This window comes from Bos javanicus, chromosome X (assembly GCF_032452875.1).
Source record: "Bos javanicus breed banteng chromosome X, ARS-OSU_banteng_1.0, whole genome shotgun sequence".
Lineage (NCBI taxonomy): Eukaryota > Metazoa > Chordata > Mammalia > Artiodactyla > Bovidae > Bos > Bos javanicus.
Window position 1 is genome coordinate 70,919,152 of NC_083897.1, and position 24,011 is coordinate 70,943,162.

At 36.3% G+C, this 24,011-nt stretch overlaps 1 protein-coding gene across 1 annotated transcript in view; it reads right to left on the reverse strand.

Moving 5' to 3' along the window:
* The window catches only part of CYLC1 (cylicin 1), a 44,199-nt gene extending 20,626 nt beyond the window's left edge, over nt 1-23,573 (reverse strand). The window contains exons 1-2 of the mRNA XM_061409599.1: nt 23,497-23,573; nt 3,545-3,598 (exon numbers count right to left, since the gene is read on the reverse strand). Of these exons, the coding sequence (XP_061265583.1) occupies nt 3,545-3,598; nt 23,497-23,513 (71 nt within the window). The 5' untranslated portion in view covers nt 23,514-23,573. The remainder of the gene's footprint in view (nt 1-3,544; nt 3,599-23,496) is intronic.
* Between the last annotated feature and the right edge of the window lie 438 nt (nt 23,574-24,011).

Below are 24,011 nucleotides of genomic sequence, written 5' to 3' on the forward strand. Positions count from 1 at the left end.
TGAGAGTTGGACTCTGAAGAAGGCTGAGCGCCAAAGAATTGATGCTTTTGAACTGTGGTGTTGGAGAAGACTCTTGAGCGTCCCTTGGACTGCAAGGAGATCCAAACAGTCCATTCTGAAGGAGATCAGCTCTGGGATTTCTTTGGAAGGAATGATGCTAAAGCTGAAACTCCAGTACTTTGGCCACCTCATGCAAAGAGCTGACTCATTGGAAAAGACTCTGATGCTGGGAGGGATTGGGGGTAAGAGGAGAAGGGGACGACAGAGGATGAGATGGCTGGATGGCATCACTGACTCGATGGAGGTGAGTCTGAGTGAACTCCGGTAGTTGGTGATGCACAGGGAGGCCTGGCGCGCTGTGATTCATGTGGTCGCAAAGAGTCAGACACGACTGAGTGGCTGAACTCAACTGAACTGAACTGAAGACAGAAAATTTTAAGAGATGAAATAAAATACATAAATTGAAGCTGTAATATGCTATTCACACATTTCAATTGATTATCTTGCATGTGCATCTCATTTTGGAACACACTAGAGAAGGCAATCAAGAAACAATGAGAAATGGGAAAACAGTCAAATATCACAACATGTCTATCTTGTATATGGGGTTCCCAGGTGATAAAGAACCTGTCTCCCAATTCAGGACACGAAAGAGATGTGGGTTTGATCTTTTGGTTGGGAAGATTTCTGCCACTGTTTTTGCCTGGAGAATGTCATGATTGGAGAAGCCTCGCAGGCTATGGCCCATAGAGTCACAAAGAGTTGGACACTACTGAAGTGACTTAGCATGCACTGCCTTGTATACAACTGGCCTCAGTCTCACATCATTAGGGCTGTAATATAGTTAAAATCCTGAGAGTTTTTATTCATTCCAAAGTGTACATTTTAGTGCAATAAATGATTGTGTGCATACAGTTTGTTACATAAGTGATCTGAACCTATATTTTGAAATAAAGGGGAAAATTAGTGACGGAAGTCAGAAGAGAATGGAAGTCATATTTAGTTCTAAAAACAAACAAACAAACAAACAACAAAACAGCTAAAAGCCCTGACAATTTAAGGTTTTTATCATAGCACAAATATTTTTCAAAAGTGAGTGTGAAATAGACATTGTTTTTATATTAAAATAAAAAAAATTGTGAGAGTTGTATGGCTAGCAGAAAGTACAAAAATACAAGTAAGAATTCTTCAGGTAGAAGGAAATGACCTAAGATAATACATACTTAAGATTAAAAAAAAGAGCATAAGACAGCACATATTTAGGTGCAGAACATGAATATTAAGTATTTACACATAATAATGATAATCTGGTAAGCTTAAAATAAAATTTATAAATTTAAATTCAAAATTGATAGTGGTAATAAAGATTGGTGAAATAATTGGAGTTCAGGTGTTATAAGAAGCTTGATTAGGAGTTGTAAAGACAAATCTGTGATATACTTCTATAAATTAAAACATAACCACTAAATAATAACTAAAATTGTATAAATAAAATAATAGAGAAGGAAATGTAATTAAAATGTTTGATTAATATAAAGGAAAGCAATAAAGGATAAATAAACAAAAACATGGGATAAATAATAAAACTAAAATGATAGGTGTAAATTCAAACATAAAGCTATTACATTAAAAGCAAATGGACTGGGGACTTCCCTGGTGTGCAGTGAGTAAGAATTTGTCTGCCAAAGCAGGAGACACAGGTTTGATCCCTGGCCTCTGAAGTTTCCACATGCTGTAAAACAACTAAGCCTGAGTGCCTCAACTACTGAGTTTGTTTGCCACAACTGCTGAAGCCTGTGCATCTAGATCCTGTGGTCTGTAACGAGAAGCTACTGCAGTGAGAAGCTCATGCCCAACAAGAGTAGCTCCCGCTCACCACAGCTAGAAAAACGCCCGCACGCAGCAACAATACAGCAAATTCTTTACCCTCTGAGCCACCAGGGGAACCCAAGAATACTGGAGTGGGTAGCCTGTCCCTTCTCCAGGGGATTTTCCTGACCCAGGAATCGAACAAGGGTCTCTTGCATTGTAGATGGGTTCTTTACCACCTGAGCTACCAGGGAAATCCAAGAAAGACCCATTGCTGCCAAAAATAAATAAAATTTTAAAAATCAAATGGACTAAAATCAACAAGTTATAGAGGTTTTCTGCATAACATTGGGCCTATAATTAACAATACTGTATTTTACACTTAAAAATTTGGTGAGTAGTTCTCATGTTTAATTTTCTTACCACAGAAAACTATATGGACTAAGTACACCACTTAAAACATGAATCTGCACAGTGGATTATAATAAACCTAAAATATAAGAGAACATGATTTTTTTTTTTTTAATGGAAAAGGGATACACTGTGTACCTTAATGGATAATAAGCTTGTGGAGCTAAACTAATGTCAAAGTTACCTTTAAGATACATAAAGGTAAATAGGAATATTTTATAATGGTAAAGGGGTTAATCCAACAGAAAGATGTAATAATTCTAAATATGCATGTACCCACTGACATAGCTCTAAAAACCATAAAACTATAATTTATAAAAGGAAAAGTAATGTGGAAACTGACAATTATAGTTGGGAACTTCAGCATATTTATTTAAATAATTAATAGAACAAGAAGAAAAGAATATACAGTAGAGATACAAAAAAGTTGAATAACATGATTGACAAAAGTTGGCATAATATAAAGACATTACACCAAATAACTGCACAATACTATACATTTTCTTCAAGTTCACATGGAACATTTAACAAAAGTGACCATAGGCTAGGCAATAAGCAAGTCTAAACAAGTGTCAAAGTACTAAATCATATGGCATATGTTTGCTACTCACAGTTGACTAAAGCTAGAAATCAACAACAGAAACTAAAAAAAAAAAAAATCTAAACAATTGGAAATTAAAAATACAATCTATGGATCAAAGAATAAATTACAATGGAAACAAGAAAATATTTTTAAAACATTTTGAAGAGCATAAGGTAAATACAGTATTGAAATATTTGTGGGGTGTAAAAACCTATTTAAAACTTTGGATGTAAAAACCTATTTAAAACTTTATAACTTTAAATTTGTAAATTAGAAAAGAGGAATAGCTGAAAAGTTAATGACTTAAGTATCTAGTTTAAGAAGCTAAAAACAGAACAGCAAAACAAAGCCAACATATATGAGGAAAAAATAATAAAATTATCATCAGAAAGAAATAAAAGATGCAAAAGCTTTATGCTAATGTATTGAAAATTTAGGTGAAATAAGCAAATTCCTTTAAAAACAAAACATATTAAATCTGAAACAAGGGTTAAGTAGAAAATATGACCCAGAGGGATGGTATGGGGAGGGAGAAGGGAGGAGGGTTCAGGATGGGGAGCACATGTATACCTGTGGTGGATTCATTTTGATATTTGGCAAAACTAATACAATTATGTAAAGTTTAAAAATAAAATAAAATTTAAAAAAATAAATTCAGCATAAAAAAATAAAAATAAAAAAAAAGAAAATATGGATTGCTATATGTATACTAAAGACATTGTTTGATCATTAAAAACTTACCGACATAGAGAATTCCAGGTGTGGATGTCTTCATTGATTAATTCTCCCAAACACCTAAGGAAGAGAAAGTAACAATTATTCAAAAAATCTTCCAAAGAACAGAAAAAGAAGAATGACTTTTGAATTTATTATATGAAAAAAACATAACGTTGATACCAAAATCTGATGAGGTCATTAATAGAAAAAAATCACAGACTTATATCTCTCATAAATATAAATACCCCTACCCTTAAACATTCAATCTAATTCAATACATAGAAAGGATAATCTACCACAATAAAGCAGGATTTAATTCAGGTTAGTTTAACATTTGAAATTCACCACATTAACACATCAAAATAAAGAAGGGAAAATTATATGAACATTTCAATATGCAGTCTAACAAATTCATGGTAAAATTTTAGCAAATAAAAATTGGAAAGAAACTTCCTTAACCTGATAGAGGATATTTAAGAAGACTAGAGAAAATACAAATACACAGTGCTGAAGCATTAGAAATATTTCCCTTAAGCTCAGAAACAACAAAAGGATATCTGCTAGTAAAACTTCAATGTAATATTTCACTGGAGGTTCTAGCTAGTGCAATAAGGAAAGAAAAATATAAACAAAATGTCAAGAATAGGGGGAAAAATAAATAAAACTGTTAGTATTTACAGGCAGCATGTTTATGTAGAAAATCCACACAATTAGAATTAATAAGATAATTTAGCAAAATAGATATAAGATTAAATGTGAAAATCAATTATATTTAGGTATACAACCAATTAGAAAATATTTTAATAATACAATTTGTCAGTTCAGTTCAGTTACTCAGATGTGTCTGACTCTTTGAGACCCATGGACTGTAGCACACCAGGCTTCCCTGTCCCTCACAAACTCCCAGAACTTGTTCAAACTCATGTCCATCAAGTCAGTGATGCCATTCAACCATCTCATTCTCTGTTAGTCCCCTTCTCATCCCACCTTCAACCTTTCCCAGCATCAGAGTCTTTTCCAATGAATCAGTTCTTCACATCCGGTGGCCAAAGTATTGGAGCTACAGCTTCAGCATCAGTCTTTCCAATGAATATCAGGACTGATTTCTTTAGGACTAACTGGTTTGATCTCTTTGCAGTCCAAGACTCTCGAGAGTCTTCTCCAAGACCACAGTTCAAAAGCATCAATTCTTTGACATTCAACTTTCTTTATAATCCAACTCTCACATCCATACATGACTGCTGGAAAAACCATAGCTTTGACTAGACGCAATTTGTCTGCAAAATAATGTCTTTGCTTTTTCATATGCTGTCTAGGTTGGTCATAGCTTTTCTTCCAAGAGCAAGCGTATTTTAATTTCATGGCTGCAGTCACCATTTGCAATAATTTTAGAGTCAAAGAAAAATAAAGTCTGTCATTTTTTCTATTGTTTCCCCATCTATTTGCCATGGAGTGATGGGACTGGATGTAGGATCTTAGTTTTTTGAATGTTGAGTTTTAAGCCAGCTTTTTCACTCTCCTCTTCCACTTTCCTCAAGAGGCTCTTTGGTTCCTCTTTACTTTCTGCCACAAGGGTGGTGTCATCAAAGTATACATAGATGACACCACCCTTGTGGCAGAAAGTAAAGAGGAACCAAATACTAGATGACACCACCCTTGTGGCAGAAAGTAAAGAGGAACCAAAGAGCCTCTTGAGGAAAGATGTACTCTGCATCATGGGCTTCCCTGGTGGCTCGGAGGTTAAAGCGTCTGCCTGCAATGCAGGAGACGTGGGTTCAATCCCTGGGTCAGGAAGATCCCCTGGAGAAGGAAATGGCAACCCACTCCAGTATTCTTGCCTGGAGAATCCCATGGATGGAGGATCCTGGCGGGCTACAGTCCACGGGGTCGTAAAGAGTCGGACATGACTGAACGACTTCGCTTTCACTTTTCACTCTGCATCATGGCATCTGGTCCCATCACTTCATGGCAAGTAGATGAGGAAACAGTGAAAACAGTGACAGACTATTTTTTTGGGGCTCCAAAATCACTGCAGATGGTGACTGTAGCTATGAAATTAAAAGAAGCTTGCTCTTTGAAGAAAACTCATGATCAACCTAAACAGCATATTAAAAAGCAGAGACATTACTTTGCCAACAAAGGCCTGTCTAGTCAAAGCTATGTTTTTCCAGTAGTCATGTATGTATGTGAGAGGTGGACTATAAAGAAGACAGAGCACCAAAGAATTGAACTGCAGTGTTGGAGAAGACTCTTGAGAGTCCCTTGGACTGCAAGGAGATCCAACCAGTCCATCCTAAAGGAAATCAGTCCTGAATATTCATTGGAAGGACTGATGCTGAAGCTGAAACTCCAATACTTTGGCTACCTGATGCAAAGAACTGACTCACTGGAAAAGACTCTGATGCTGGAAAAGGCTGAAGGCAGGAGGAGAAAGGGACGACAGAGGATGAGATTGTTGGATGGCATCACTGACTCAATGGACATGAGTTTGAGTAAACTCCAGGAGTTGGTGATGGACAGGAAGGCCTGGTGTGCTGCAGTCCATGGGGTGCAAAGAGTCGGACACAACTGAGGGACTGAACTGACCTGAACTCCGCATATATATTAAATAAGCAGGGTGACAATATACAGCCTTGACATAGTCCTTTCCCAATTTGGAACCAGACTATTGTTCCATGTCCAGTTCTAGCTGTTGCTTCTTGACCTTCATACAGATTTATCAGGAGGCATGTAAAGTGGTCTGGTATACCCACCTCTTGAAAAATTTTCCACAGTTCGTTGTGATCTATACATTCAAAGGCTTTGGTGTAATTAATAAAGCAGAAGTAGATGTTTTTATGAAACTCTCTTGCTTTTTCTATGATCAAACAGATGTTGACAATTTGATCTGTGGTTCCTATGCCTTATCTAAATTCCACTTGAACATCTGGAAATTTTTGGTTCACGTACTGTTGAAGCCTGAATGGAGAATTTTGAACATTATTTGCTAGCACGTGAAATGAGTGCAATTGTGTGGTAGTTTGAACATTCTTTGGCATTTCCCATTTTGGGGATTGAAATGAAAACTAAACTTTTCCAGTCCTTTGACCACTGCTGACTTTTCCAAATTTGCTGGCATATTGAGTATAGCACCTTAACAACATCATCTCTTAGGATTTGAAATAGCTCAACTGGAATGCCATCACCTCCACTAGTTTTGTTCATAGGGGTGCTTCCTAAAGCACATTTCACTATACATTCCAGGATGTCTGGCTCTAGGTGAGTGTTCACACCATCGTTGTTATCTAGGTCATGAAGATCTTTTTTGTGTAGTTCTTCTGTGTATTCTTGCCACCTCTTCTTAATATCTTCTGCTTCTGTTAAGTCCATGCCATTTTTGTCCCTTATTGTGACCATGTTTGAGTGAAATATTCCCTTGGTATCTCTAATTTTTTTTGAAGCGATCTCTAGCCTCTCCCAGAAATTCTCTGTTTTCTTCTATTTCTTTGCATTGATCATTGAGGAAGACTTTCTTATCTCTCCTTACTATTCTTTGGAACTCTGAATTCAAATCGATATCTTTCCTTTTCTCCTTTGCCTTTAGCTTCTCTTCTTTTCACAGCTATTTGTAGGGCCTCCTCAGACAACCATTTTGCCTTTTTGCATTTCTTTTTCTTGGGGATGATCTTGATCACTGCCTCCTGTAAAATGTCACGAATCTCTATCCATAGCTCATCAGGCACTCTGTCTATCAGACCTAATTTCTTAAATCTATTTGTTACTTCCAGTGTATAATCATAAGGGATTTGATTTAGGTCATACCTGCATGTGGTTTTAAGCATTTTGTACTTATGTTAATGACATATAGCATAAGTACAAAATACTCAAAATAAATTTAGAGATATATGTGCAATGCCTCTACACTGAAGGATACAAATCAATGTTAAGATAAATTAAAGAAAACATAAGTAAATAGAGCTATATACTATATTCAGAAGGTTCAATGCTATAAATGTAACAATTCTTCCCAAATCATTCAATGTAATACCAATAAAATTTGCCCTGACTTTTTGTGATAACTGACTAGATAATTTAAAATTTTATATGGAAATAAGAACCAAGAATATACAAGACAATTTGAAAGATAAATAACCAATGTGAAGGATATGTATTATTAAATATCAATATTATATATTGACATATTTTACCATATATCAATTATTAAAAAGTGACAGCAATTAAGATGATGTATGCAGGTCAAGAAGCAACAATTAGAACCTGATATGGAACATGCACTGATTCAAAATTGGAAAAGGAGTACAATGAGGCTGTGTATTGTCACCCCTCTTATTTGAACTACATGCAGGGTATAATGTGTGAAATGCCTGGCTGGATGAAGCACAAGTTGGAATCAAGATTGCCAGGAGAAATATCAATAACCTCATGTATGCAGATGACACCACCCTTATGGCAGAAAGCAAAAATGAATTAAAGAGTGTCTTGATGAAGGTGAAAGAGGAGAGTTAAAATGCTGGCTTAAAAGTCAACGTTCAAAAAACGAAGATCATGTTATCTGGCCCCATCACTTCATGGCAAATATATGGGGAAACAATGGAAACAGTGAGAGATTTTATTTTCTTGGGCTCCAGAATCACTGTGAAGAGTGACTGTAGCCATGAAATTAAAAGATACTTGCTCTTGGAAGAAAAACTGTGATAAACTTAGACAGCATATTAAAAAGAAGAGACATTACTTTGCAGACAAAGGTCCATATAGTCAAAGCTATGGTTTTTCCAGTGGTCATGTATGGATGTGAGAGTTGGACCATAAAGAGAACTGAGCGCCGAAGAACTGATGCTTTTGAACTCTGGTGTTGGAGAAGACCAGGTTGAGAGTCCCTGGGCTGCAAGGAGATCAAACCAGTCAATCCTAAAGAAAATAAACCCTGATTATTCACGTCCAACTCTTTGTAACCCAATGGACTATACAGCCTATGGAATTCTCCAGGCCAGAATACTGGAGTGGGTCACCTTTCCCTGCTCCAGGGGATTTTCCCAACCCAGGGATTTGAACCAAGGTCTCCCTCATTGCAGGAGGATTCTTTGCCAGCTGAGCCACAAAGGAAGCCCCAAAATACTGAAGTGGGTAGTCTATCACTTCTCAGGGGATCTTCCCAACCCAGGAATTGAGCCAGGGTCTCTTGAATTGCAGGTGAATTCTTTAACAACTGAGCTATCAGGGAAGCAAGGACTTATGTTGAAGCTGAATCGCCAATACTTTTGGTACTTGATGCAAAGAGCTAACTCATTAGAGAAGACCCTGATTCTGGGAAAAATAGAAGTCAGAAGAAGAAGGGGATGATAGAGGATGAGATGGTGGGATGGCATCACTGACTCAATGGACATGAGTTTGAGCAAGCTCTGGGAGATGGTGAAGGATAGGGAAGCTTGGCATGCTGCAATCCGTGGGATCACAGAGTCATACACCACTGAGCAACTGAGCAATAACAAGAAGTATCAGCCTGAAGACAAGTAGCCTACAATACAGACTAAGGAGTTAAAAAAAGAGAGACCTATATAGATATGGTCATATGAATTGTCTCAAAGTTGTTACACATTGAAGAAAAATTAGATTTTCAATAAACAGTACTAATCAACTGGATATCTTCTAGGGAAAAAAAAAAGTGATTCTTGACCTGATCTCACATTACACACTCAAATCAATCCTAGATGCAAAGTAGACCCAAAAGTGAAAGGTAAAAGAGTAAAGTTTCCAGGAGGTAACAAAGGAGACTATCTTAGTGATAGTGGAGTAAATGTTTCTTAAACATGACACAAAAATATATAACCATAATGGAATAGAACGACAGATTTGGCTTCTGTTATCCAGTTATCATTAACTCTAATACTCTTTCTTTTTACAGTAATGGAAATGTAAAAAAAAAAAAAAAAGTATAGAAAAGACATTTGTTCTTTCAATATCTTAAGAGAGATAGTATAGTCATGACAATAGTAATAACAATAATAATTAATATGCTTATTATCCTTTCTGTTTAAAATAGTTGCTGTTTAAAATATGCTTTCAAAGATACTATATCATTTCATATAATTTTACAATTTTTTACTCATTTAAATTTTTCTGAAGTGAAAATTTTCCTTCAAAATTTTCTGTTCTTTTAATATAAATTTGTTTATTTTAACTGGAGGCTAATCACTTTACATTAAAAAAAAATCTCCATTCTTTTTCAGTTTATGTGTATCTTACTTCAAATCTACCTTTTATAAAGCTGACTTCCTTATTGTCCTATTGTTTTTGCTCCACTTGTTTTCATTCATTACTATTCTTGCAGTTGTATCCCCTGGTAACTGAATGAGTCAATCCTTCAAATTTGAACAAGAAAGTATTATGTGATTTTCATTAATTTATTCATTCAGCTAATTAATATTGAGCATTGTAAAAAGTTGATAAATGACTCCTCAAAGTATTCATATCCAAATCCCTGAAACCTGTGAATGTTGTTTTATATGGAAAAAAGGACTTTGCACATGTGACTAAATTAAAACCTTGTGAACAGGAAATTATTTGATTACCCTAGAAGACACTAGATATAGTCACCAGAGTTCTTATAAAGAGGGAAACAATGGGGTTAGAGAAGAATAAAGCAGTTTGATGATAGGCCTTGTTTCCATTGTGGCCCAAGAACTAGCCTCAACCCCCCTCAACTAGCGTCCAGGAGTCCCTGGAGAACATTGTTTTAGACAATCTCCCACAGATAAGACAGCCTTTGTGGAAGTCCAAATTTCCAGGAGAATGATTATAGGTTATAATGAGAGCAAAAAATATAAATTTGGGTGCTTGGAGAGGGTCAGAGCAATACTTGACTTTATAGACATCATCCCTCGCTTAAGGTAGCACAGTATACTGCTAAAAGAAATCTCCTTGGCCTATAATTTCTCCCATAAGAGACAGTAAGGTTGTGTGAGTGAGCATCCAGCTTCCTTGCAGTGTATGATGCTGTCAAAAAGGATCATTTCTCTGTCACCACATATAGAATACTGAGTCATGAGCAGCATGGATGGAAGCAAGAAGAAGCTGAGAGAGCAGCAGATATGACCCTCCTAGGGCATTAAAGGAAAATAAATCCTATAGCCCTGGGATTTCTTTGGAAGGAATGATGCTAAAGCTGAAACTCCAGTACTTTGGCCACCTCATGCGAAGAGTTGACTCATTGAAAAAGACTCTGATGCTGGGAGGGATTGGGGGCAGGAGGAGAAGGGGATGACAGAAGATGAGATGACTGGATAGTATCACTGACTCGATGGATGTGAGTCTGAGTGAGCTCCGGGAGTTGGTAATGGACAGGGAGGCCTGGCGTGCTGCGATTCATGGGGTTGCAAAGAGTCGGACACGACTGAGCGACTGATCTGATCTGATCTGATAGTGTTGCAAACTACATCATGAAGCCTACCCACGAGCTGCAGGAGATGACTTGCTCAGGAATATCCACAACTGGCCCTCAGGCATCCCCAGAATATCATGTGCTTTATCCATACATACTCCCACCCTGTGGCTGGTTCCTTGTATATATTTTTAATAATGGTGAGTGTGAGCTTTGAAAGAGAGTTAGTGAGCATGCACAGAAAGCTGGCATGAATCTGTGGGCCAAAAAGAAACCACAAACATGAGCTTTGGTTCTGCCACTAGGAAAGTAAAATGGAGACTTTCAGCAGTGGCCCTGGTACACTGTAAGATCGAAAGATGGTTACAAGCTTAAGAATTCTGCTGCAAAAGGGATCAAGAAACAGCCATAGAGGGTCTGAGGAAACCCCAGAACCCCTAGCAGGTCTGATGGAAGGTATTTATCTCCCAAAGAATAGAGGAGGTTACTGCTTCTTCAAATGTGAAGCCAGTAATGTAAGACTTCAAGAAATGTGAAAAATCAAAGAAACATGATACCACAAAAGTATCATAATTATCTTCCAGCAACCAATCACAAAGACATAGTGATTTATGATTTATCTAATAAAGAATTCAAAACAGCTGTTTTAGAGTTCAATAAGCTACAAGAAAGCACAGGAAGACAATTCACTGAAATTAGGGAAACAATACACTAACAAATTTAACAGTTTAATAAAGTGGTGGAAATCATTAAAAAAAAATTCTCAAGCTGAAGAATATAGTGAATTAAATAAAAATGCAATACACAGCAGAGCACAAAGCTGAATAGATCAAACAGAAGAAAAAGCCTAAGAATGGAAAAACAGGACTTTTGAAATTATTCATTCAGAATAGAACAAAGAACACAAATGAAAAAGACTGAAGAAATCCTATGTGATCTACAGGATACCATTAAGAGAAACAATTCATGAATTATTGAAGAAATCTTACAATTCAGGAGAGAATGAGATGGTATATTCAAAGGGCTGAAGGAGAAAAAAGGAATATTACTCAGCTATAAAAAACAACACATTTGAGTCAGTTCTAATGAAGTGGATGAACCTGGAGCCTATTATACAGAGTAAGTCAGAAGAGAAACATCAATACAGTATATTAATGCATATATATGGAATTTAGAAAGACAGTAATAACAACCCTGTGTGCAAAACAGAAAAAGAGACACAGGCATAAAGAACAGACTTGGACTATGTCAGAGAAGGAAGGGGTGGAATGATTTGAGAGAATATTATTGAAACATGTATATTACCATATGTAAAATAGATGACCAGTGCAAGTTTGATGCATGAAGCAGGGCACTCAAAGCAGATGCACTGGGACAACCCAGAGGGATGGGATGAGGAAGGAAGTTCAAGATGGGGAGACACATGTACACCCATGGCTGATTCACGTCATTGTATGGCAAAAACCACACCACAATATTATAAAGTAATTAACTTCCAGTTGAAAAAACAAAAAACAAAAAACACCCTGCCAACAAAGAACATTTTATCTAACAAAAGTTTTCCTTCCTAAATAAATGAGAAAAAAAGAACTCAGACCAAAAAAAAAAAAAAAATTACAGAGTTCATTACCATTAGATGTTTCTTACAAGAAATGAAAGTTCTTCAATGTGAAATTAAAGGATAATAACTGATAACATGAAAAGACATGAATATATTCAACACACTTGGAAAAGGAGTATATAGTCAAATTCAGAATACTTTAATACCATAATATGATTATATGTTAACTTAATTGAAGTTAAGTATTTACCAGTGAAAAATAAACTATAACATTAAGAGTTTTTTTAAACTGATGGAACTGCAAGGCAAAAACTTTTAGTAGATACACAAAAGATAAAGGAAAAGGGGAATAAAAACAACTTACTATGATATTAATCAATTTAAAAAGGAAGGCAGCAAGAGATGAAGGAAGAAAGAAACAAGAGAACTATAAAACAATAAGAAAGAATAACATGACATTAGTAAGTTTTTATTTATTAGTAATTACTCTAAAAGTAAATGGATTAAATTCTCCAAATAAAATACATAGAGTAGCTGAATGAATGTAAAAACAAGACATAACTATATGATACTCACAAGAGAGTCACTTCAGTTTTAAGATCACATATAGATTCAAAATGAAGTGATGGAAAAATATATTCCATACAAGTGGAAATCAAAAGAGAGCTTTCATCAGAAAAAATAGACATTAGGTCAAAAACCATAATCAGAGAAAAAGAAGGTCCTTTTATGATTATAAAGAGATCAATTCATAAGAAGATATAACAATGATAAATATATATTCAGCAAAGATTAGAATACCTAAATATATTAAGTAGATACTAACAGGTCTTTAGGCAAAAATATGCACTAATACAATAATAGTGTGGGACTTCAATACCAACTTGCAACAATAGATAGATTCTACAGATATAAAAATCAATAAGGAACAATTAAATTTGGAATATATTTTATACCAAAAGGGCCTAACAGTCCATCCAATAACATCAGGATACATATGCCTCTGAAGAGCACACAGAACAGTCTCCACAAAAGATCATATGTCAAAGAACATGTTTTAGAAAGTTTAAGAAGATTGAAATAATATCAGACATCTTTTCCAATCACCATGATATTACAAATATTATACAGTATGATTACAAATCTGTAAATGTGACTCTATATTAATAGAATGAAAACTGAAAATCACATAATAATTTCAATAGGCACAGAAAAAGCATTGACAAAATATAACATTCTTCCATATAGAAAAAATACTCTCAACAAATTGGCTATAGAAGAAATGTACCTTAATGTAATAAAGGCCATCAATGACAAACTCTCATTTTACATTACACTAAATGTTTAAATGTTGAAAGCTTTTCCTCTGTGATCAGGAACAAGTACAACCACTCTTGCCACTCTTAGTCAACATAGTAGAGGAAACCTTAGCCAGAGCAATTAGGCAAGAAAATAAATACACAGCATCCAAATTAGGAATAAGTCAAATTATTTTTGTTTGCAAATATGTGGTCTTGAATATAGAAAGTCTTGAAGATTCTACCAAAAACTATTAGAACTAATCAGCAAGTTCAGTACATTTGCAGGATACAAAACATATAGAAATCAGTTTCACTTTAATACACTAAAACCAAAATATCTGAAAACTAAAGAAAACTATCTGATTTACAAAAGTTTAAAGTAACACAATCCTTATAAATATATTTAGCCAAAGAAGTTAAATAGCTACACACTAAAAGCTATAAGATTTTGATGAAAGAAAATATATAAGATACAAATAAATGGAAAGGCATTTCAAGTTCATGAATCAGAAGAATAATATTGTTAAAATGTCCAGACTACCAACCAAAAGCCATTTATAGTTTAAATGCAATCCTTATGAAAATGTCAATGGGGTTTTTCACAAAAATTGAAAACACAAATCTAAAATTTGTACAAAACCACAAAAGACTATGAATATCCAAAGCATTCTTGAGAAAGAACAAATGTTGAAGACTCACAGTTCCTGATTGTAAACTACTCTTAAAAACTAGAATGTACTTGCATAAAAAAATGATACAGACTATTATAACAGAATCGACAACCCAGAAATACCAAGATAAAAAAATGGGGAAAAGATAGCTCTTCAATAAATGTTTATTTGAAAACTGGATATCCACATGGAAAAGAATAAAAGTGGACTCCTATATTACACAACTCAAAAAATAAGTTTGAAATGTATTAATGACTTCAACATAGAAGCTGAAACTGTTCAGCTCCTAGAAGAAAACAGGAAAAAAGCTTTTTGATATTCTCTTGTCACTGATTTTTTTTTTTTTGATATGACAGCAAGAAAGTACAGGCTAACAAAAAGAGAAATGAATAAGCTGAAAAGCTTTTTTACAGCAAAAGAAACAATACCAAAAAACAACAACAGCCTATGGAATGAGACAACATGTTTTCAAATTGTCTATCTGATAAAGGGTTAATATTCAAAATATATGAGACACTGATACAGCTCATCAGCAGAAATAATCCAAACAACCCTATTTTTTTTTTAAAGTGAGCAAAGAAACTGGAGATACTTTGCCAGAGTATTTATAAAAATGGCCAACAAGTATATGAAAAGATGCCCAACATAATAATCAGGGTAACTAATATCAAAACTAGAGTGTGATATCATCTCATATATGTTAGAATGGCTCTTATCAAAAATAGTAGAGACAAGTATTGGTGAAGCTGTGGATAAAAGGAAATTTGGGCACTTTGGTACAGATGTCAATTGGTATAGCCACTGTGGGCAACAACAGGGAGGTTCTTCAAAAATTAAAAACAAAACTACCATATTTTTATAGCAACTCTACTACTGGACATATATCTAAAGGAAAAGAAATCACACTTGAAGAGATATGAGACTTATCTATCATCTATCAATCATTTATCTAATTTAGCCATGATAAAGAAGGGAGTTCTGGCATTTATGACAACATGGAAGGACCTTGAGGGCATTATGATAAGTGAAGTAAGTTAGTGAAAGACATATACAGTACAATCTCACTTATAAATGGATTCTAAAGAAGCCATACTTAAAGAACAAACTGAGAGGTGGGGGGAAATTCAGAGGTATCATTCAAAGTGTACAAACGTTCAGTTAAAATATGGATAATTTCTGGTATTTATTGTGTTGAATATAGTTAACAACACTATATTATATACTTGAAATTTGGTATGAGAGTAGACCATAAATGTTCTCACCACAAAAAGAAATAGTATTTTTGTGATGTAATGGAAGTGTTAAGTAATCCTACTGTGGTAATTATTTTGCAATATGCATGCATAAAAAATCATCACATTGTACACCTTAAACTTAAACAATATTACATGTTAACTGTATCAGCAAAATTCTGTAATAAAAGGAAAGACAATGAGAATAGAGAAGAACAGAATAGGAGCTATACTTTTGGTGGAGAAAATCCAGCACCCAGTGTTGTGAGTTGATTTGTGCCCCTTATAAAGATAAACACAAGTCTTACCAGTATAGGAGCTATACTTTTGGTGGAGAAAATCCAGCACCCAGTGTTGTGAGTTGATTTGTGTCCCTTATAAAGATAAACACAAGTCTTACCAGTTGGTACTTGTGAATTTGACCTTACTTGGGAATAGTGTCTTTTACAGATGTAATCAAGTTAAGATGAGATAATTCTGGATTAAAGTGGGGCCGACTACAATGACTGGTGTCATTATGAAAAGGGGAAACTTGGCACACACACAGGGAGAGTGAATTTTGTGATGTTGGAGGCAGAGATTGAAGTGATGCATCTATAAACCAAAGAATACCAATGATTGCCAGCAACTGCTGTAACCTAGGGTAGAGGCATAGGCCTCCCTCAGAGCCTCAAGGAGCCAAATCTGCTGACACCTTAACTTTGGACTTAAAGCTTCCTGAAGTATTAGACAATTAAGCCACTCAATTTATGGTAATTTGTTTTGACTGCCTTAAGAAATTGTCACACTTCAAATTATACTCAGGCATGAGCAGGAAAAGGGCATTTGCTATAATAAAAGAGAAGGCAGAAAATAGGGTTGTAATATGCCTGTAGATTAGTATATATTCAGTAGTGATGATGATGAAATTTTCCCCTAGCTGAGAGTAGGATAGAGTGTAGCTATTATAGATTTGAGAAGAGAGGAAAAAGTGAGGAACACTCATCTTCAAGAATAGGAGAGCTATAAATAGATGATAGAAGTTTAATATTATTGCCAGGTACCATTAACAGTACACTTGCAGTTTGTCATCATAAATATGAATTGAAGCCAATCATCATGGTTACATGTCTTTCCTTAGTCATGTTCAGTTGCAAAAGTGCCACCAACCACTGTGGAGTAATAGGAGAATCGGATTTAACTAAAATTAGGGTTTTTGTTAGCAGAAATGTCAAAAGGAGAGTGGGGAGATGGAATTGAGGCTCTATGAAGGGAAACACTTGTGCTGATTCACCATGAGAGTGTAAGAATCTAAGATAGGTAAGAATTTATAATGGGTAAGAATATTAGTAAAGCCATGGAGAAGGGATTGATGAGTTCAATGATTGTAAATCAATGGTAAGTTTTGGAGGGGTGGAAACATTGTTGGAGTGGGGTTATTAAAGTTACCTGAGGCAGTGGTTGAAGAGTGAAATGCTATAAAGTGAGGTTTTGGAGGGCTATGTATGGAAGTGAGCCATTGAAATTAGATGAAAGGCAAGATAATTGGACATTAAAGATGGTGGAGAAGAAGGATGTGCACTCACCTTTTCCTGTGAGAACTCCAAAATTGAAATTAGCTGCTGAACAACCATCGACAGGAAAAAGTTGGATCCAACCAAAATATGATACCCCACATCCAAGGGCAAAGAAGAAGTCCCAACAAGATGGCAGGAGGGGCAAAATTTCATTTAGAATCAAACCTTATACAGGCCAGAGATGCTTGAAGGGTGCAAACAAAGTCTTGTGTTCACAGGACCTAGGGACCGCACAGGAGACTGAGCCATACCTGCCTTTGAGTGTTTGAGTGTTTCCTGCAGAGGCACAGGTCAGTAAGTGGCCTGCCTCAGGGACAGGATCTCTGACTGCAGAAGGCCTGGGAGGCATGATATGTGGCATCAGACCTTTTGGAGGAGATTGACATTAGCCCCATCATAAAGCCACAGAGTAAAGGACTAACAAACTGGAGAAAAGTAATACCAAAGAAGTTCTTGTAGTGTTACAAAAGTTCTATGGCCCACAACAGATTTCCCAACCTGGGGATCTGGCAAAGGGACTGTGAACCCCAAGGGAATTTGAACGCCAGTGGGATTTGACTACAGAACACCCACAGGACTGGGGAATCAAACTTTTGGATGGCATAAACAAAATCTTGTGCACACCAGGACCCAGGAGAAAGGAGCAGTGACCCCGCAATAGACGGAGCCAGAGTTGCCTGTGAGTGTCCAGGAGTCTCTGGTGAAGGCATGGCTCAACAGTGGCATGCTGCAGGGTAAGGGGCACTGACTTCAACAGTCCTGGGATCCACATGGTGCTGGCATAAGTCTTTTGAAAGAGGTCACCATTACTGCCATTACTCTTACCATAGTTTTGCCTCAGGCCAAAGTACAGGGAGGGGACACAGCACCACATCAGCAGAAAATTGGATTACAATTCTACTAAGCAAGGCCCCACCTATCAGAGCAAAACCCAGTTTGCCCACAGCCAGTACCAAGCAGGGCTTCCCTGGTGGCTCAGACAGTAAAGCATCTGCCTGCAATGCGAGGGACCTGGGTTCAATTTCTGGGTCAGGCAGATCCCCTGGAGAAGGAAATGGCAATCCACTCCAGAACTCTTGCCTGGAAAATCCCATGGATGGAGGCTGATAGGCTGATAGGCTACAGTCCATGTGGTTGCAGAGTCAGACACGACTGAGCGACTTCACTTTCACTTTCAGTACCTAGCATCAGGAAGCTTCCACAAGCTTCTTATCCTTATCCATCATAAGGCAAACAGAATGAATAGGACAATTACAGAAAACTAACCAAACTGATCACATACATCACAGCCTTATGTGACACAGTGAAACTATGAGCCATGGCGTGTAGGGATACCCAAGACAGGTGAGTCATGATGGAGATTCTGATAAAAATGGTTCACTGAAGAAAGGAATGGCAAGCCACTTCAACATTCTTGCCTTGAGAACCCCATGGACAGTATGGAAAAGCAAAGGGATACGAAACTGAAAGATGAACTCCTCAGATCAGTATGTGCCCAATATGCTACTGGAGAAGAGTGGAGAAATATCTCCAGAAGGAATGAATAAGTTGAGCCAAAGTGGAAACAATGCCGAGTTCTGGATGTGTCTGGTAGTTAAAGTAAAGTCCAATGCTGTAAGAACAATAATGCATAGAAACCTGGAATGTTAAGTCCATGAGTCAAAGTAAATTGGAAGTGGTCAAACAGGAGATGGCAAAAGTGAACATTGACATTTTAGGAATCAGTGAACTAAAGTGGGCTGGGATGCATGAATTTAATTCAGATGACCTTTACATCTACTACTGTGGGCAAGAATCCCTTAGAAGAAATGGAGTAGACCTCATAGTTAATAAGAGAGTAAAAATTGTAATCAGTTCAGTTTAGTTCACTAAGTTGTGTCCGACTCTTTGTGACCCCATGAATTTCAGCACGCTAGGCCTCCCTGTCCAATACCAACTCCTGGTGTTCACTCAAACTCACGTCCATCGAGTCGGTGATGCCATCCAGCCACCTCATCCTTTGTCGTCCCCTTTTCCTCCTGTCCCCAACCCCTCCCAGCATCAGAGTCTTTTCCAATGAGTCAACTCTTCTCATGAGGTGGCCAAAGTACTGGAGTTTCAACTTTAACATCATTCCTTCCAAAGAACACCCAGGACTGATCTCCTTTAGAATGGACTTGGGTGCAATCTCAAAAACGACAGAATGATCTCTGTTTCTAAGACAAACCATTCAATATCATAGTAATCCAAATCTGTGCCCTGACCACTAATGCCAAAGAAGCTCAAGTTGAATGGTTCTATGAAGACCTACAAGACCTTCTAGAACTAATACCAAAAAAAGAGATGTCGTTTTCATCATAGCTGACTGGAATGCAAAAGTAGGAAGTCAAGAGATACCTGGAGTAATGAGCAAGCTTGGCCTTGGAGTACAAAATGAAGCAGGGCAAAGGCTAACAGAGTTTTGCCAAGAGAACACACTGATCATAGCAAACATCCTCTTCCAATAACACAACAGACGACTCTACACATGAACATCAACAGATGGTCAATACCAAAATCAGACTGATTGTTCTTTGCAGCTTAAGATGGAGAAGTTTTATACAGTCTGAAAGAAAATTGGGAGCTGACTGTGGCTCAGATCATGAACTCCTTAGTGTCAAATTTAGACTTCATTTGAAGAAAGTAGGCAAAAACAATAGGTCATTCAGGTATGACCTAAAACAAGTCCCATACGATTAAACAATGGAAGTGACATATAGATTCAAGAGATTAGATCTGATAGACAGAGAGCTTGAAAAACTACAGATGAAAGTTTGTGACATTGTACAGGAGGCAGTGATCAAAACCATCACCAAGAAAGAAATGCAAAAAGGCAAAATGGTTGCCTTAGGGTGCCCTTACAAATAGCTGAGAAAAGAAAAGAAGCAAAAGGCAAAGTAGAAAAGGACACATATACATGGGGGGTTGTAAAAAGCCTTTTTAAGTGAACAATGGAAAGAAATAGAGGAAAACAAGAGTGGAAAGACTAGAGATGTCTTCAAGAAAACTAGAGATAATAAGGAAACATTTAATACAAAGATAGGAACAATAAAGGACAGAAACTGTATGGACCTAACAGAAGGAGAAGATATCAAGAAGAGGCAGCAAGAATAGACAGAAGAACTATACAAAAAAAGATCTTCATGACCTAGATGGCCATGATGGTGTGATCACTCACTTAGAGCCAGATATCCTGGAGTCCACAGTCAAGTGGGCCTTAAGAAGCATCACTACGAACAAAGCTAGTGGAGTTGGTGAAATGCCAGCTGATCTATTTGAAATCCTCAAAGACAATGCTGTGAAAGTTCTGCACTCAATATGCCAGCAAATATGGAAAACTCCGCAGTGGCCACAAGACTGGAAAAGGTCAGTTTTTACTCCAGTCCCAAACAAAGGCAATGACAAAGAATGTTCAAGCTACCCCACAATCACTCTTTCACACACTATCAAAGTAATGCCCAAAATTCACCAAGCTAGGCTCCAACAGTATGTAAGCCAAGAAATTCCAGATGTTTAAGTTGGATTTAGAAAAGGCAGAGGAACCAGAGATCAAATTGCCAACATCTGTTGGATCATAGAAAAAGCAAGAGAGTTCCAGAAAGACATCTATTTCTGATTCATTGACTATGCTAAAGCCTGTGGCTGTGTGAATCACAACAAACTGTGGAAAATTCCTAAGCAGATAGGAATACCAGACCACCTTACCTGCCTCCTGAGAAACCTGTATGCAGGTCAAGAGGCAACAGAACAGGAAATGAAACCATGGACTAGTTCCAAATTGGGAAAGGAGCACGTCAAAACTGTATATTGTCACCCTGTTCATTTAATTTATATGCAAAGTACATCAAGTGAAATGTCAGGTTAAATGAAGCACAAGCTGGACTCAAGATTGCTGGGAGAAATTTCAGTAACCTCAGATATGCAGATGTCGCCACCCTTATGGCAGAAAGTGAAGAGGAACTAAAGGGTCTCTTAATGAAAGTGAAAATGGAGACTGCAAAAGCTGGCTTAAAACTCAACATTAAAAAAAATGAAGATAATGGCATCCAGTTTCATCACTTCATGACAAATAAATGGAGAAGCAATGGAAACAGTGCCGGACTTTATTTTCTTGGGCTCCAAAATAACTGCAGATGGTGACTGTAGCCATGAAATTAAAAGACACTTGCTCCTTGAAGAAAAAAATCATTGAAACCCTAGACAGCAAATTAAAAAGCAGGGGCATTACTTTGTGGACAAAAATCCATCTAGTCAAAGCTATGGTGTTTCCAGTAGTAATGTACATATGTGAGAGTTGGACCATAAAGAAGGCTGAGCATGGAAGAATTTATGCCTATGAACTGTGGTGTTGTAGAAGACTCTTGAGAGTCCCTTAGACTGCAAGGACATCAAATCACTTAATTCTAAAGGAAATCAATCCTGAATATTCATTGGAAGGACTGATACTGAAGCCAAAACACTAATACTTTGGCCACCTTATTTGAAGAACTGACTCATTGGAAAAGACCCTGATGCTGGGAAAGACTGAAGGCAGAAGTAGAAGGGGACAACAGAGGTAGAAATCATTGTATGACATCACCGACTCAATGGACATGAGTTTGAGCAAGCTCTGGGATATGTTGAAGGAAAGGGAAGCCTGGTGTGCTGCAGTCCATGGTGTAACAAACAGTTGGTGATGACTGAGAGGCTGAACAACAACAGAAAAATCACAAGGAATTGACAAGAGTACAGTTGATAGTACTGTACAGCATGGTAGTAGGCCGCATAAGAAAATCATGGCAAAATGAAGTGGAGCAACAATGGAATCAGCAAATGGATATAGTAGAGAAAGCTATCAGGTGACATAATCTGATGGCACGAGATTCCAAGCAAGCTCTTTTTAAGGAATAGAGAAGAGAAAAGATTTGGAAATGCCATTGAGGAAACAAATCTACAGTACCTCTGAGTTCTGTTTTATGAAGGGATATGGGAGAAAATACTTCTCACTAGAGAAGGATTTACTTATAACACTGTGTTTAAAAGAGATAATAATGTCCAGTAGTGACATAATCTGAGCCCTTTGTGATGTAAGAGGCAAGAATAGACATAGGCAACATCAAACTAGAAATACATTTTAAAAGCACTAGGGAACTAAATCATTAATTTCTAGATAAAATAATTCTTTCCTTTTTTTTTTTTTCAAACTATGTTGCATTTTCTGATTCTAAAAATAATACATACTTTTTGGAAAAAAAAATCCAAACATTATAGAAATATATCATTTTAAAAGGGAATAGATCTCTATAATTCTTTAGAATTTTAATTTCTGAGACAAAGGTTTTCTAAACTTTATTTTCATTGTTGAAGTTGTGCAGTTTTTCATATTTTTACTGATCTTTGACTTTTTTTCTGCAAATTACCTCTTCCATCTTAACTATAGCTTTCTTACTGATTTTTACATGCTTTTAAAAATAGGTTGTGTCATAAGAATTTTCCATTTTGTGAGTTAAAATGGCTGAATATTGATAGTTTTATATGGTTCAACTTAATATATATGGATATTAGCTGTTAGCTCTAAGTCAATATCACTTACATCATCATAATTTTTTGTATTACTGTCAGTAATACTCTTTTAAAGGAGATTGGCTTTTAAAATAGAGACTAACACTGAATGATGTAGCCACTAAATCCTGAAGAAATACTTTTGTTTAATTCCTATGAATAAAATTTTATCATCCACTTAATGATACCTTGAAAAATCAACTAACTATAATGTCTTAATTGGCGATAATATAAAGTCTTCCTTTTTATCAGAAAAACAGGATGGCCTAATGTTCTTTACATAGAAAATTAAGTATACCAGAGTACCATAATAAAGTCTTACTATGTTTTATTATGCTTTTCATTTTGAAGTGCCTTCACACACAGTAATTACTTCCCTTCTCCCTAAAATAAGATGTGGTTATAAGTACACGTATACACACATTCAGAGTGATTAAAATATTCAAGGCCATGCAGCTATTTTGTGAAAGAGCCTGAACTAGTTAAATTTCAAAGTAAAACACTTAAGATGTTATGGAAAGTTTGTACCTCTGTTTAAAATACAACTTTCATTCATGGCTAGGTAGCTCAGTTGGGTAGAGCATGATGCTAGTAAAATACAAATTTTAATCTATAAGTAGCTACTATTAGAGGAACATTATATTAAAATATAAATATGAAGCTAAATTGAGCATACTAACCGTTAAAAACACTAAAAATTATTGAAAAGAGGACTTACAATCTTGGAAGAGACATTTCCCCTGCCTATAGGTTGCCAGGACTTTAACACTGTAAGTTCAAACTGGTAACGCTGAGTGATGACATCATAAAGAGACTGTAAACAGCAGGAACTTAAAGGGATAAGACACAGTAATTACATTTTGCAGTGCATAAGTGCTTCTGAAATCTATTCAATAACTTTAGATGTGTTTACACACAATATTTCACAGTTTGAACTGAGAGAATCAGGTTTTCATTGATTGAATCTATTTTTATTATTTTTTTAAATTAGAGTAAAATTGCTTTACAATGCTGTGTTGATTTCTGCCCTACAACAACACAAATCAGCCATAATTATACATATATCACCCCCGTCTTGAACCTCCCAACCTTCTCCCTATCCCACCTCTCTAGGTCATCACGGAGCTCCAGTCTGGGCTCTATGTGTTACACAGCAACTTCTTACCAGTTATCTATTTTACATATGGTAGTGTATATATGTCAATGTTACTTTCTCCATTCATCCCACTCTCT